The sequence below is a fragment of the Thermomyces dupontii genome, assembly GCF_041956625.1.
Source record: "Thermomyces dupontii strain NRRL 2155 unplaced genomic scaffold VTN31scaffold_1, whole genome shotgun sequence".
NCBI lineage: Eukaryota > Fungi > Ascomycota > Eurotiomycetes > Eurotiales > Trichocomaceae > Thermomyces > Thermomyces dupontii.
In genome coordinates, this window is record NW_027192307.1 from 2,301,381 (window position 1) to 2,315,139 (window position 13,759).

A 13,759-nucleotide genomic window follows, 5' to 3' on the forward strand; every position below is an offset into this window, starting at 1 on the left:
TGCAGTGCTTTCTGTACTCCGGACGCTCTAAGAAGTACTCCGTACGCTAGTCAGTGGATGTCGAAGCCACGAAAGACGTGCAGGAGTTAAGTGGAGTGTTTGACTAACAACTTCGAAGTCCCCAATAACAAAAAAAAAAAAAAGAATCCAGAAGTTCCGATTCCGTCAAGTCACCACTGATACAAAGCGCAAAAGGTTCGACGCTCTGCTTTCCTGCGTCCTAATGGAGTGATTGCCAATGATAGCACATGAAAAGTCTTTTCCAAATCGTCCGTCATACTGTTCGATTTAGCCCAGCCTTTCTTCTGCAAAGTGCAGACGGATTGTTGTCACTTTGATATGTATGCAGGCTTGAGTTGGAAGCTAGAGGTGGTCCAGAAACTACTTATTATTGGGTCGATCCTCTCAAAGTGGACCGCGATGATTATCAATCAATCAAATCACGTGACTACGGGTCGCGCGTTTTGTAAGCCAAGAGATCCGATTCCGCCAAACACGAAAATCGCGTTGTCTGGCGCGTCTCGTTCTCAAAACCCTCCGCCCTCGACTTTCTCTTCTTCGTCTCCCACCATCCTCTCCTGTGTACCTTCAACCTTCGAAAGGTGCACGTTTGTGATTTGTTAATTGTTCCAAGTGTTGGTTTGTGACTACAACGACACGTCTCTTGCATTCATCCCCTCTTCTTTCGACACCATTTCCCTATAGCCACCACGAGCAGAAAGTACTACTTTGAAGCATCTTGGGTGTACACGATCCAGTCATTCTCCGATCATAACACATCATAAGACAAGATGTTCGTCATCAAAAGAGGTGAGTCATTCTTGACATCACGATTAGATGCTTGTCGAGTGCGTTGTCACGTTACTTCGTCCTGGAACTAACGGGTCGAATAGATGGGCGAAAGGAACGCGTGCAGTTCGACAAGATCACAGCTCGTGTCTCGAGGCTTTGCTACGGCCTGGACATGGAGCATGTCGATGCTGCCGCTATCACACAAAAGGTCATCTCTGGCGTCTACCAGGGTGTGACTACGGTGGAGCTGGACAACTTGGTATGTGAACTCTCATCCAGTTGACCATCTATCTCAAGCTGACGATGTATGTACAGGCTGCCGAGACCGCTGCCTATATGACTGTCAAGCACCCCGACTATGCCATCCTCGCGGCCCGGATAGCAGTGTCGAACCTGCATAAGCAAACCAAGAAACAGTTCTCTGCCGTCATTGAGGACCTCTATCACTATGTCAACCCCAAGAACAACCAACCCGCTCCAATGATCTCGAAAGAGATGTACGAGACCGTCATGAAGCATGCCGATGAGCTCAACTCGGCCATTGTCTACGACCGTGATTTCAACTACAACTATTTCGGTTTCAAGACCTTGGAGCGTTCGTATCTGCTGCGCATAAATGGCAAGGTGGCAGAACGCCCCCAGCACATGATCATGCGTGTTGCTGTGGGCATTCATGGAGAAAACATCGAGAAGGCCATCGAGACCTACAACCTCATGTCCCAGAAGTACTTCACACACGCCTCTCCGACTCTCTTCAACGCAGGCACTCCTCAGCCTCAGCTGGCTTCATGCTTCCTCGTCGACATGAAAGAGGACAGCATCGAAGGTATCTACGACACTTTGAAGACCTGCGCGATGATTTCGAAGACGGCCGGTGGGATTGGTCTCAATGTCCACCGCATTCGGGCCACGGGCTCATACATCAGCGGCACCAACGGTACCTCCAATGGTCTGGTTCCCATGTTGCGCGTATTCAACAATACTGCTCGGTATGTCGACCAAGGAGGCAACAAGCGCCCTGGCGCGTTTGCCATCTATTTGGAACCGTGGCATGCGGACATTTTTGAGTTCTTGGATCTTCGCAAGAATCATGGCAAAGAAGAAGTTCGCGCACGTGACCTGTTCTATGCCCTCTGGACGCCGGACCTGTTCATGAAACGCGTCGAGGCGAATCAGGACTGGACGCTGTTCTGCCCCAACGAGGCCCCTGGCCTTGCTGACGTGTATGGCGAGGAGTTCGAGGCCCTGTACGAGAAGTACGAAAAGGAAGGTCGCGGTCGTAGAACGGTCAAGGCGCAGAAGCTGTGGTATGCCATTCTCGAGGCGCAGACGGAGACTGGCAATCCCTTCATGCTGTACAAGGATGCCTGCAACAGGAAGAGCAACCAAAAGAACCTTGGTACCATTCGCGGCTCCAATCTGTGCACCGAGATCATCGAGTACACGGCGCCAGATGAGGTTGCGGTATGCAACTTGGCGTCGCTGGCACTGCCAACCTTTGTCGATGCCGCCCGTGGGGAATACGACTTTGGCAAGTTGCACGAGGTCACGCAGGTTGTGGTCCGCAACCTCAACCGGATCATCGACATCAACTACTACCCAGTGCCCGAAGCGCGTAAGAGCAACCTGCGCCACCGGCCCATCGCCGTCGGTGTCAATGGTCTGGCGGACGCCTTCCTCGCCTTGCGCCTGCCGTTTGACTCTCCCGAGGCTCGGCAGCTGAACATCCAGATCTTCGAGACCATCTACCACGCTGCCTTGACGGCCTCGGTTCAGCTGGCCAAGGAGGAGGGCCCGTATGAGACGTACCAGGGCTCGCCCGTTTCGCAGGGCATTCTCCAGTATGATATGTGGGACCGCACCCCGACGGACCTCTGGGACTGGGCGTCGCTGAAGGCTGAGATCGCCCAGTACGGTGTTCGCAACAGTTTGCTGGTGGCTCCGATGCCCACAGCGTCCACGAGCCAGATCCTGGGCTTCAACGAGTGCTTCGAGCCGTACACGTCGAACATCTACTCTCGGCGTGTGCTTGCGGGAGAGTTCCAGGTGGTCAATCCCTGGCTGCTGAAGGATTTGGTCGACCTCGGGCTCTGGTCGGACAACATGAAGAACCGCATCATTGCGGAAGGCGGGTCCGTCCAGAACATTCCCAACATTCCGGCGGACATCAAGGCGCTGTACAAGACTGTGTGGGAGATCCCGCAGCGGACGATTCTGCAGATGGCAGCGGATCGCGGGGCGTTCATTGACCAGTCGCAGTCGCTCAACATCCACATGAAGGAGCCCACGATGGGCAAGATCACCAGCATGCACTTTGCCGGGTGGAAGATGGGTCTGAAGACGGGCATGTACTACCTGCGCACGATGGCAGCATCTGCGCCGATCCAGTTTACGGTGGACCAGGAGCAGCTCAAGGTGGCGGACACGAACGTCGCGCGGGCAGACGTCATCAGCAAGAAGCGACTTGGAACCGCGGTGGTGTCGCGTCCGCATGGCTCGCCCGTCAACGGGGTGTCGGACCCTCTGCGGCGGGCCGGTGGCCTGCCGCATGAAGCTCCTCGCACTGTGAGCAATGACGGGGCGCTGGACGCTGCCGGTCAGCGGGACAGCCCCGAGGAGGATGGAAAGAGCGAGGAGCGGGACGAGGACATTTACGCGCAAAAGGTGCTCCAGTGCAGCATTGAGAACAAGGAGGCATGCCTGATGTGCAGTGGTTAGTCCATGCGGTCATGTCTGTTCTGTCCCATGGTTGAGATGTTTTTTTTTTTTTTTGCTAGCGATGGTAGTATGGTATGAATGATGTGATGTTCTTTTTTTTGCATTTAGTCTGTATACTGGAACGTTGTTTACTATATGCATGTGATTGTTTTCTGTCATTCTTCGAGTCCATAATTTCCTTTGGATTTGTGATTTTTCTCGACGCGATCTATCTAATATTCATGCTGCTCTGGATATCCACCATCCCAGGATACAAAAGCTCCTTATAGATTACCTATCGATTCACCAGATCTTGTCACTGAGAGTTTGACTGTGCCTCGGGTCATGAAGAGAACTACCGTACCGTTCGTTCATGGCGGACCTCGTTCATGATCTCTCAGACTCTCGCAGGCTCAGCTTGCAGAATCCACTCCACTCCGGGGCGATTCTGGCAAAGAACGCGTCCGAAGAGTTCCTGTTCCTGTGGGCTGACGTATGCCATGGATCAAATCAACGATTCCAGCTTCGACACAACAGTGGAGCGATGACTACCCCATGGATTTGTTGTCCAGCAAGCCCATGTATGTATCACTACAACGTCTTCGAGCACAACATCGGGACAATTGTCTCTAATAATGGACCTGTCTAATCTCGAAGCCTGTTGTCGCTGCATAAATACTAACTTGGTGATTTCAAACATGGGAAAATTCCTGTGGACCAGGGTCCAGCAAAGATTCCTCGGTCGGAGCCTCGAGGCCAACTTTGGGCTCCGGACCGGAACTACCATTCTTCCGAAACTCTCCATCCCTGATCGAACCAACCGGAACCCTTCTGTTTCAGACTTTGGTGACCAAAACCGGTCAAGATAGGCTCGAACAGGCCAAGCCGATCGCGGTCCGCCAATCAGCGGCATGCAGACCTTCTCCTGGTTCCCTCTTGACCAACTCCCTCAGGGTGTCCTGGTTCGCTCCTTCTTTTCTTGGGTCCTTCCTGTCTTATTTTACTCTCTTCCCCTTGATCCAACTCCAATCGCTCCTTCCCCAAGCCTCGTTCTTGCCACAACTGGTGGTGTGGTCAGTTGTTCCTTCGTCTTTTGCTTTCTCTCCCTCGTTCGACGCCTCTGTTGAATTTTTTCTCGCCGCTCTTTTTTCTGTCTTGTTTTTTATTCGGTCCGCTCTCCATCCCTTCACTTCGCGCTTATTCCGCCCCGGCTATCCCCCAGCATTTATCACCACCCATCATTCTGTAAGTCTGTCCCCCCTCCCCGTTTGCGTCCGTCTGTCCGGAATGGGAATGCTCCCTCATCGGCGTGTTGCTGGCTGCCTGCATGATATGGAGAGAATGGCGTGGGAAAGAGCAACTCCTCTGGAATGCGGGAACAGCAACAAAGCCACCCTACTCTTCGCATCCCCCAATTCATATTCCCCCGTATCATCAATCTCCGTGGTGTGTGCAATTGCCGTCTCGACTAACGGATTTGTGTGTCCTCAAACCAGATTCTGACCATCGTCGGTTGTCGTCGAGATGGCCTACACTAAATACCTCTTGCAGGCCTTGATGGCCAGTGGCCTGGCCCTCGCCGCTTCCAGTAAGTCCCCCTTGCTCGGGGAATCGTTTATTACAATACACAGGGACCTGACCGACCGATTGGGCAGAGTGTGACGGCAGCGATAAACCGATCACGATCCAGTCCCAGGGAGATGCGGATGACCTCGGCAGCTGCAGCACCATCAAGGGCGATATTCATTTCCACGAGGATGCTGCCGGTGATTTCACCTTCAGCTCGATCCAGAAGATCGAGGGGAGCCTGATCGCGCGCGGCGCCGCCAACATCACCTCGATCTCCGCCCCGCAGCTGAGCAGCATTGGCGATACCTTCGAGCTGCAGGGTCTCCTGCGCCTGACTTCCCTGAACTTCGATGAGCTCTCCTCCGTCGGCTCCATCAAGTTCGCCGCCCTGCCCGAGCTGCAGGGCCTGCAGTTCACCAAGGGTGTGACGGACGCTGGTAGCGTCAGCATCACCAACACCGGTCTGGTCAACCTCAACGGCATCGAGCTGAAGACCGTGGGCGACTTTGATATCACCGCCAATAAGGCTCTGCAGGAGATCAATGTGAACAACCTGAAGAACTCGACTGGTCTGTTTAACATTGCCGCCAACTCGCCCAAGCTCAAGGTTGATCTGCCCAACCTGGCCGAGGGCAAGAACATGACCTTCCGCAACACCAGCGATGTCCAGATTCCCTCCCTCAAGTCCCTGTCCGGCCAGCTGGCTTTCATTGCCGTCGACCAGGAGACCATTCGGGCGCCGAACCTGACCGAGTGCGGTGACCTCAGCCTGGACAACAACCGGAACCTCAAGAACATCTCCTTCCCGAGGCTGACTACCATCAACGGCGGTCTGTCGATCACCCACAACAACGAACTGACCGACATCCGGGGCTTCCCCAACCTGGAGAAGGTCACCGGTGCTGTGGATGCCGTGGGCAAGTTTGAGCAGTAAGTTTCTTCTTTTCTCGAGGGTGGAGAGGTTTTGCCTGCCACACACCTTGATGCTGACGGGAAATCTAGAGTCGAGTTCCCGGCCCTGGAGCAGGTCAGCGGCGGCTTCAACGTTCAGAGCAACAACGACTTCGACTGCAGCCAGTTCGATGACCTTCGTGACAACGATGCCATCCAGGGAACGTACGAGTGCAAGGCCAACGAGCGCAACCCCACGTCGATGGATGGCTCCAGCACCAGCGGCGATGACTCGGAGTCCGAGGATGCTGCTGTGAGCAACCTGGTGCCCCCGACCGGCCTGACGGCGTTGGTGTGCGGTCTGCTTGCGCTGCTGATGTAAGAAGCCTTAGTCGGCTCGCCGGTCTCGAGGTTCGATCAAGGGCTGGATCGGAGATGATTACGCTGGTTGCGTTGTTATATCGCGGGTTAATTTCCTTCGCGACTGTTGTATGGTAATAATCAATCCTTCTTTGGTTTTTGTTTGAGCGTTGTTTTTGTACGGTTGGTTTGGTTCTCTCCTTGTTTGCTTGGGCAGTAGATTTCAATCCACTACATGGACACATCAAATGCGAGAGAGCGGTAGACTACAGAGCGTTGGATGTCCAGTGGCCCATTTCCGCATGGTCAGGTTGAGCTTCTGTATTGTTGAACCCATCTGCTAGTGAGAATCATTCGTTGCAGTTGGCTCTGAGCATTACCAGCATCCTCCTCGGACAGCCGACCTATTTTGGAGCTAGACTGCCAGTACTCTGACAAGAAGACTGCACCTCGACTCAACACTACTATTCAAGCCCAGAGAAAGGAGCGGCGCATTGCGCTCAGACAATCCTGCAAGACTTTCCCAGGATCAATACATATATAGTTTTGGCTACCATGGCATGAACCTGCCCCGATCAGCAAAGATAGATTGGTAGATACATATGACAGCTCAGACAGAATCATTCAATTTCAAGTCGACCATGAACCAAACTTTCCCAGATGAGATCTCCGTACCGGAGCCAGTGAGTAACTACGAGTTACAGACATTGCAAGGGCAAGCTAGCACAATTCATATTCCGTATCTACCGTAGTTATGTATTTAGTGCGGTCAGACCCTCGAGGAGTTGGTCATTGCGTCAGGACCATATTTTGAGATTTGGAGATCTTCGCTTGAATCGACTGGCTACGGAGTGCTCCGTTACTTTTTTTTTTTTTTTTTTTTTTCTTTTTTTTACTTTGATAGCCCCGACTGTGCCTCGTTCTAGATTGCCCCAGTGCACGAATGAACCTTGGAACCAAGCTTTGTTCCTGGTGTTTGGGACTTTGAGGTTAAATAACGATCCGATTGGATTGGACGTACTGGTACATACGGAGTACATGTATCTAGTGGGCTGGCTTGTTCGTGGCGCGGAGAGGAGAGGGGGGGGAAAGGATCTCTGCAGTGGCTTGCTGTTGATCTGGAATTTCCAAGTCTCCAGGGCTATATCTACTCGTACTCAGTACTCCATATGTACGAGTAGGTGTGGTGATCTACAACAGTATGTATTGAGGAAATAAAGGGCCCTGCCCTTACTTGTAGCTTTCACCGAGAACAGTCAAAAGAGAAGACCCCCCCTGTCAAGGCCGTTACAATGGTAAGCACCTAGGTAATGGAAATGTGAAGGTGGTCGTGTGCGGTTCAGTGACTGATAAATTACTAGTAAGATCGTACTGTACTAAGTAATACATGGGCCTTGTTGTTCTCTAATGAAGTTCTCGAACTTCTTGCTTGCCCCGGCTTCTGATCCTTCGTTAGGTCAAACCTTACCTCGGACAGATTTGGAGGGTGCTCCGCTGTTGCCAACTGCATGCAAGGGCTGGCTAGAGATCTTCAAGAACTCGTTCGCTCGCTTAGTGTATCCGATCGGCCAGCTAAGATCTTGAAGTATGACGCATCGTAAAAGTTTAATGACGATTCTGACGAGTAGTACTGCTGGAGGGATTGAGAGCTTCGTAATGACCGACATCAAGTTGGGTCTGCAGTTTTTGCAGATCTGGGGACCCTTGCGTAGAGTTAATTTGAGGGTCTCCGAGGCCGTATTGTTGCTCGGTTGGGATAGAAAAAAAAAAAGGATGCTTCATGTTCCTGTAGGGCCATTCGGTGGGCTACGATGTGGTGGAAAGGGTCAATTGATGCCGGAGTTGCCAGGGCCATAGCAAAGCTCCCGGGGAACCCTCATGAGAAGAGGCTGGTCGACGCAAAGCCTCGTTGAGGCTTGGGCCAGCTGCCGGCAAAAAGAGGGCAGGGTCTCAATCCAATCTGCTTCTTTTAGAATTTCAGATTCGTGGATCCGGCCCACGTCCTGCAGACCCATGTGCATGTGCATGAACCTCTCTTCCTCTAGATCAGATCTGCGAAATCCAAGGCTGAGAGAAGAGGCCAGATGCAATGATCAGGCTAGCGCATATATAATAAGACGGGACGTGGATGCTTTTGCTCTTCGTGCTTGGCCGTGTCTCCCCTCGTAGGGCCACGATCTTTGCGGGCTCGTTTCATTTGTCTGGACTCGTTCTTGTTTCGGTGGGATTTTGTACATTGCACACTGTAATCCCAGCTGATGCCGGTTTGGTCGTGTTGTTTTGCTCTTTGCCTCGTCTTCCTTGGCACATACATCAGTTTTGTACCCCTCACCATGATGGACGACTCCCAGACCAGAGACGCAGCGCGTCGTTGCTCGTTGCCGTGAGTTTGGTACTTCCTCTTTCGACAGACGAACGCGGCGCTGACATGTCCCGCTCAGTATCTTGAACACTTGCGCAGAGGACATGGAGCGCGCCGCCAGCCCACCAACGTTGCGGAAACTGCCCCCTTTGCCTCCAGTTGAGCCTCTTCCTCCCGGGCCGTTCGGTCCGTTCACCACGTCATCATACGCGTATCATGCGCCGAGTCCTCCCAACTCACAGGACTCGTTCCCCATCAAGTCTACCACCGGGCGGTGGTCGCCGCGAGTTCAGAGCCTCTCTCCGCCGTCATCGACCAGTTCGGATGAATTCTCGCCGCGGGAAGCCTCCTCCACCTCGTCATCATTGACGACGACGACGACAACAACAACAACAACACAGTGGTTCCCTCCCGGCTGGCCGCATGAATTGACGCGCGCCGAGATCATGGAGTTGGTCGCGCCGCGAAACATCACCCGCAAACCCCCACTGCAGCAGCTGTGCGGCCGCAAGCGCAAGAACGACTTTATATCCAGCGACGGCGACGACCAGCGCGAGAAGCACCGCATCGCCGAGGGCAATCGCCGCAAGAACCTGAGCCAGCTGCACCGCGAACTGGACAGCCGCGTGCACGATCTCTTCCTGCAGCGGGCCGGGTGGAACCCGGCCAAGAATCTGCCGCAGTCCAAAGAGCACATCGTCCAAGCGGCTATCTTCCTGATCGACTTTATGCTGGTGATCATCGAGCACTTGCTGCCTCCGGAGAAGCCTGCGCCGCCGCAGTTGACGGAGCATCTGAAGATCCAGTTGCGGAACATGCACCTCCAGCAGCAGATGAATGGCCTGCAGGCGGAGAATGAGAACCTGCAGCAGCAGATCCGTGTGCTTAAGCAGGAGTACGAGGATCTCCTCGACCGCCACCGGGAAATGGAGTTTCGCGTAAAGGCCTATGAATTGACGGTTCGGTCGGTCAAGGCGGAGACGCACCGCGCCATACCGCCGCCGCCGCCATCATCGAGCTCCGAGGATGCCGGCGATGAGACGAAAGACTTGCCTGGTCCGCGCGTGATTTGCGAGTCGGCTGCGGGCAATGAATTGGAGGGTTCATCATCTTTTTCGCCCATAGCAGTGTCGGCGACTAGCTCTGCCGCGAGCAGTTTCACAGGCAGTCATCCTTCATTCTGGCAAAGCACTCCTCCGGCCACGAACCCGTCGTCCCCGCTCTGCCCGTCGTCGTCCTTGCCATGGCAGTCCACCGCAGGAGACGACCCTCGACATGTAACGAGAAACCTGCTCACACACTCATGATGTTATGGAATACCTAATGTACTTAGTACTGATGTGTGATGATCGGCGATGGATGGCCTTTTGTTTTCATCATTGCATCATGTTACCCCACGCCTAATGATTCATGGGTTCCTGTCATGCTGTTTGTCACTGGTCGGATGGATGTTATGCTGCCGTGTTCGTCACAACCCTAATGTCCTGATTTGTCCGAACTTATGTCGAAACGAGAACACGAGTCAAAACACTGAGAATCTTAGCCAAAAGAGTCTCTGATCACGATTTTTCCTTGATGTATTCCATGTTAGGTTCCAAATGCTTAAACCCCTGGAATGATTGCTGAAACAATTGTCATGATGAGAATTTCAGATTAACATTCCTCTCAACTTGGTTGAATTCCTGCCAGTATTGCGGAGTAGGCCTCATGGATGCCATCAGGACCGGTTGAAACTTGGACCTAACTGTGGAGGTTAACGAATACTTCTGTCAGTGTGGGCTTTATTCCTTGCAAAGCTGAAATCCTTGCATAAAGAGGCGGCTAAGATTGAGATACGTCAATGATAGTTATGCAGCTGCCTGAGTAACTTTGTCGAGGACATGAATTATATCTCTGCTGGTCAATTGAATGTCAACAAGACATTAGTACGGGGGCTGCTAACCTGTCGTACTCTGTACTTTTTAAGAAAAAATGCCTGATGTTGCCGGATCTTGCTGTGTTTGCTTTCTGACGGAAGATCATTTCATAACAAGCCCAGCTCGTAGGTAAATATAGCGCTTCCGTCCGGCCAATCAGTACTGTCGGAACAAAATCAGTTGACGTTCTCGACCACGAAGCTAACCGCTTTGGGCCATCTGTTCATCCAGGCTCTTTTTGCCTGTCTGGTCTCGCGACTTCACCCCGAAAAGCCTCAGATTCCAATCATTTGCTGCTATTTAACTGTCTTCTTTTTTGGAACTGATTCTACGCGGTCTCTGAGGAACAAAGTACCCCATTCATTGTTCGCTGTTCCTGTAACAGACAGCACCCCCCCCCAACTCACTCGCTTCTGTACCGGATACCTGCGTCGTTCGTGATCTGGCCTGGACGATTCGGAATCGCAGCTCGGGGGTCTGGCTGCACAGTTTCGGCCTGTGCCTGTGCCTTGTCGACTCATTGTCCCCCGTCCGCCATCCTTTTTGACCGACATCGACGTTGTTCCCCGTTTGCATTGAGAAATGAAGTTGCTTCCCAAAGGCGGAATCACATGGAAAGCCGCCCGGGCGAGGTTACCGCCATGGCGCGCGGTCGTAGTACTGGTGACGCGGCCACGGTTTTTGGCGACAGTAGTCTTGGCCGGATTGGTGGTGATCTTATGGCGGGCCATCACAAGTACGGCGTCGGAAGTGCAAAGGTAATGGCTGATGTTTGGCTGTGGAGGGAGAAAAGGAATAGTTTTTTTTGCTGACCAAGTGGTCAGATTCTACTGCTACGGGCCCCCGAAATCCCCCATGATGATGTCCGACAACGAGATTGCTGAGTGGGACTCGAGATTCCAGACCCCCGTGGTGGTCAACAATCATGAGCCGTACGAGGTCAATTCGTCGAGCATCAGCACCGTCGACCTCAATCCCATCAAGTCGACCACCAAGGCGGTCGAGAACCGTGAGCGTGTGTTGATCCTGACCCCGCTGCGCGACGCGGCGCCGTATCTGCCCAAGTACTTTGATCTCCTCTCCGAGCTGACCTATCCGCACGAGTTGATCGATCTGGCGTTCCTGGTCAGCGACTCGACGGACGACACAATGGCGGTTCTGACGTCGGAGTTGCACCGCGTGCAGAATCAGGTCGAGGAGAAGATCGCCTTCCGCAGTGCCACCATCATCCAGAAGGATTTTGGCGTCACTCTCGACATGCAGGTCGATTCGCGGCACGCGTTCGAAGTGCAGGCGGAGCGCCGCAAGGCCATGGGTCGTGCCCGCAACTACCTGCTCTACTCGGCGCTGAAGCCCGATCATTCGTGGGTCTACTGGCGGGACGTTGACATTGTGGACTGCCCGAAGAAGATCATTGAGGACTTTATCGCGCACGACAAGGACATTCTCGTGCCGAGTAAGTCTTTTTTTTTGTTCTCTACGGGACGATTCGCTGACCCAGAGCAGACATCTGGTTCCACCGATACGTGGACGGGCATGACATCGAGGGCCGGTTCGACTACAACTCATGGATCGAGTCGGATCAAGGGCGGAAACTGGCGGAATCGCTGCCACCGGACGAGATCCTGGTCGAGGGATACGCCGAGTATGACACGGGGCGCACGCACATGGCGAAGATGGGCGATTGGCGAAACAACAAGGACGAGGAGATTGAACTGGACGGCATCGGCGGCGTCAACATTCTGGTCAAGGCGGATGTCCACCGATCAGGTGAGTCCCGTTCCACCTGTGGACTCTATCCCAGGACTGACATTGGCGCAGGCATCAATTTCCCCGCGTACTCGTTCGAGCACCAAGCAGAAACCGAGGGTTTTGCCAAGATGGCGAAGCGCGCCGGCTACCAAGTGATTGGGCTGCCCAACTACGTGGTGTGGCACATCGACACTGAGGAAAAGCCGGGCAATCTGGACAAGGAAAAGGACAAGCAGTGATTCCGTTTCTTTTCCCACCTCATTCGATGATTATACATAATGCCCTAATCTTTTTCTGAATCATGGGATATTTCTGGATATCGCAGACACGGGGTCCAGTTTAGTTCGTTGTTTGATTGTTCGGGTTGTGTACGGTTTTTGGTCTGGCGCCGGGTTGATGATGATGCGTGTGTATGTCGGCATTGTCGTGATATAGATCCACTACTAGTTCATGAATGTGTTTCTTGTATATAATCTTGATGATTCTTTACTTCCTGGTCCAGTCAGTTATCGGCACGATGCGAACCCCGCAATGCAAATCCATCCCACGAGACCGGACAAACTCCGGCCAGGAACCATAATTATTCTCCATCCGGGTATTAGAAATTCACGCCCTAGATTTGACATCCGATGAGAACCGAGTATAAATAGCCGACACACGGATAGAGGCAGAGTCTGTACCGTGTTCCCCAGGACAATTTATATATATGTCTCTGAACTTGATCCGATCTCGTCCTCTAAATCCCACTTGGTCGACTTCATTCCTGCATTTCTCCTCTTTCTCCTCTCTCCCTCGACGAACCTTTCTATCGTCAGCAATCATGTCTCAGAAGAAGGAGTTTCTCTGCATTGTGCCGGACAAGCCTGGCGCGCTGCAGAAGAGATTGGAGATTCGTCCGTATGTACTACCCTCTCTCTTTTTCTCTCAAAGTAGTAGGCGTGCTAGGTACTAAGCATAGGGTTGTAGAACTCATCTGGCGAACCTGAAGCCGTTGATTGAGAATGGAACAATTGTTGCTGGCGGTGGGTTTCATTTTAACCCCAAAAAAAAAAAAAAAGGGTCTTCAATTGGTCTGGGTACAATTTGGATTCTGATGGAGGGTTTCTGGGTTAGGCGCAATGTTCAATGACCGGCACCCGGTGGAGGGCGAGACGCCGGCGTTCAAGGGCAGCATGGCGATTTACCAGGCGGAGAGTATTGAGGAGGTGCGCAACCTGTTGTCGCAGGATGTGTATGCGAAGGAAGGGGTGTGGGATTTGGATGCGACGACGATTGTGCCGGTGAGTTTTCTCTTTCTTGATTTTTTTTGGGTACCTATGGAATGTTGTGCTTATGTGGATGTAATATTGTAGTTCAAGTCTGCTGTTCGGCAACCGCTGTAAATCACTCGACGGTTTATATATATAGTATATATTAGTTT

At 52.7% G+C, this 13,759-nt stretch overlaps 5 protein-coding genes across 5 annotated transcripts; all 5 read left to right on the top strand.

Moving 5' to 3' along the window:
* Nucleotides 1–791: 791 nt before the first annotated feature.
* VTN31DRAFT_862 (uncharacterized protein) lies at nucleotides 792–3,510 on the top strand (the record flags this gene model as incomplete). Its single annotated transcript, XM_069408413.1, has 3 exons — nucleotides 792–810; nucleotides 894–1,051; nucleotides 1,108–3,510. The coding sequence occupies 3 exons, from the start codon at nucleotides 792–794 to the stop codon at nucleotides 3,508–3,510; spliced, it is 2,580 nt and encodes an 859-aa protein (XP_069263718.1).
* Nucleotides 3,511–5,013: 1,503 nt separating this feature from the next.
* Nucleotides 5,014–6,331, top strand: VTN31DRAFT_863 (uncharacterized protein; the record flags this gene model as incomplete). The annotated part of the gene is made up of 3 exons (XM_069408414.1): nucleotides 5,014–5,077; nucleotides 5,145–5,988; nucleotides 6,061–6,331. The coding sequence occupies 3 exons, from the start codon at nucleotides 5,014–5,016 to the stop codon at nucleotides 6,329–6,331; spliced, it is 1,179 nt and encodes a 392-aa protein (XP_069263719.1).
* Nucleotides 6,332–8,775: 2,444 nt separating this feature from the next.
* VTN31DRAFT_864 (uncharacterized protein) lies at nucleotides 8,776–9,978 on the top strand (the record flags this gene model as incomplete). The annotated part of the gene is made up of 1 exon (XM_069408415.1): nucleotides 8,776–9,978. The coding sequence occupies one exon, from the start codon at nucleotides 8,776–8,778 to the stop codon at nucleotides 9,976–9,978; it is 1,203 nt and encodes a 400-aa protein (XP_069263720.1).
* A 1,191-nt stretch (nucleotides 9,979–11,169) lies between these two features.
* VTN31DRAFT_865 (uncharacterized protein) lies at nucleotides 11,170–12,578 on the top strand (the record flags this gene model as incomplete). Its single annotated transcript, XM_069408416.1, has 4 exons — nucleotides 11,170–11,345; nucleotides 11,412–12,043; nucleotides 12,094–12,357; nucleotides 12,409–12,578. The coding sequence occupies 4 exons, from the start codon at nucleotides 11,170–11,172 to the stop codon at nucleotides 12,576–12,578; spliced, it is 1,242 nt and encodes a 413-aa protein (XP_069263721.1).
* Nucleotides 12,579–13,159: 581 nt separating this feature from the next.
* On the top strand, nucleotides 13,160–13,721 carry VTN31DRAFT_866 (uncharacterized protein; the record flags this gene model as incomplete). Its single annotated transcript, XM_069408417.1, has 4 exons — nucleotides 13,160–13,236; nucleotides 13,306–13,361; nucleotides 13,453–13,619; nucleotides 13,692–13,721. 4 exons carry the CDS (start codon nucleotides 13,160–13,162, stop codon nucleotides 13,719–13,721), a joined length of 330 nt encoding a protein of 109 aa, XP_069263722.1.
* Nucleotides 13,722–13,759: the final 38 nt, after the last annotated feature.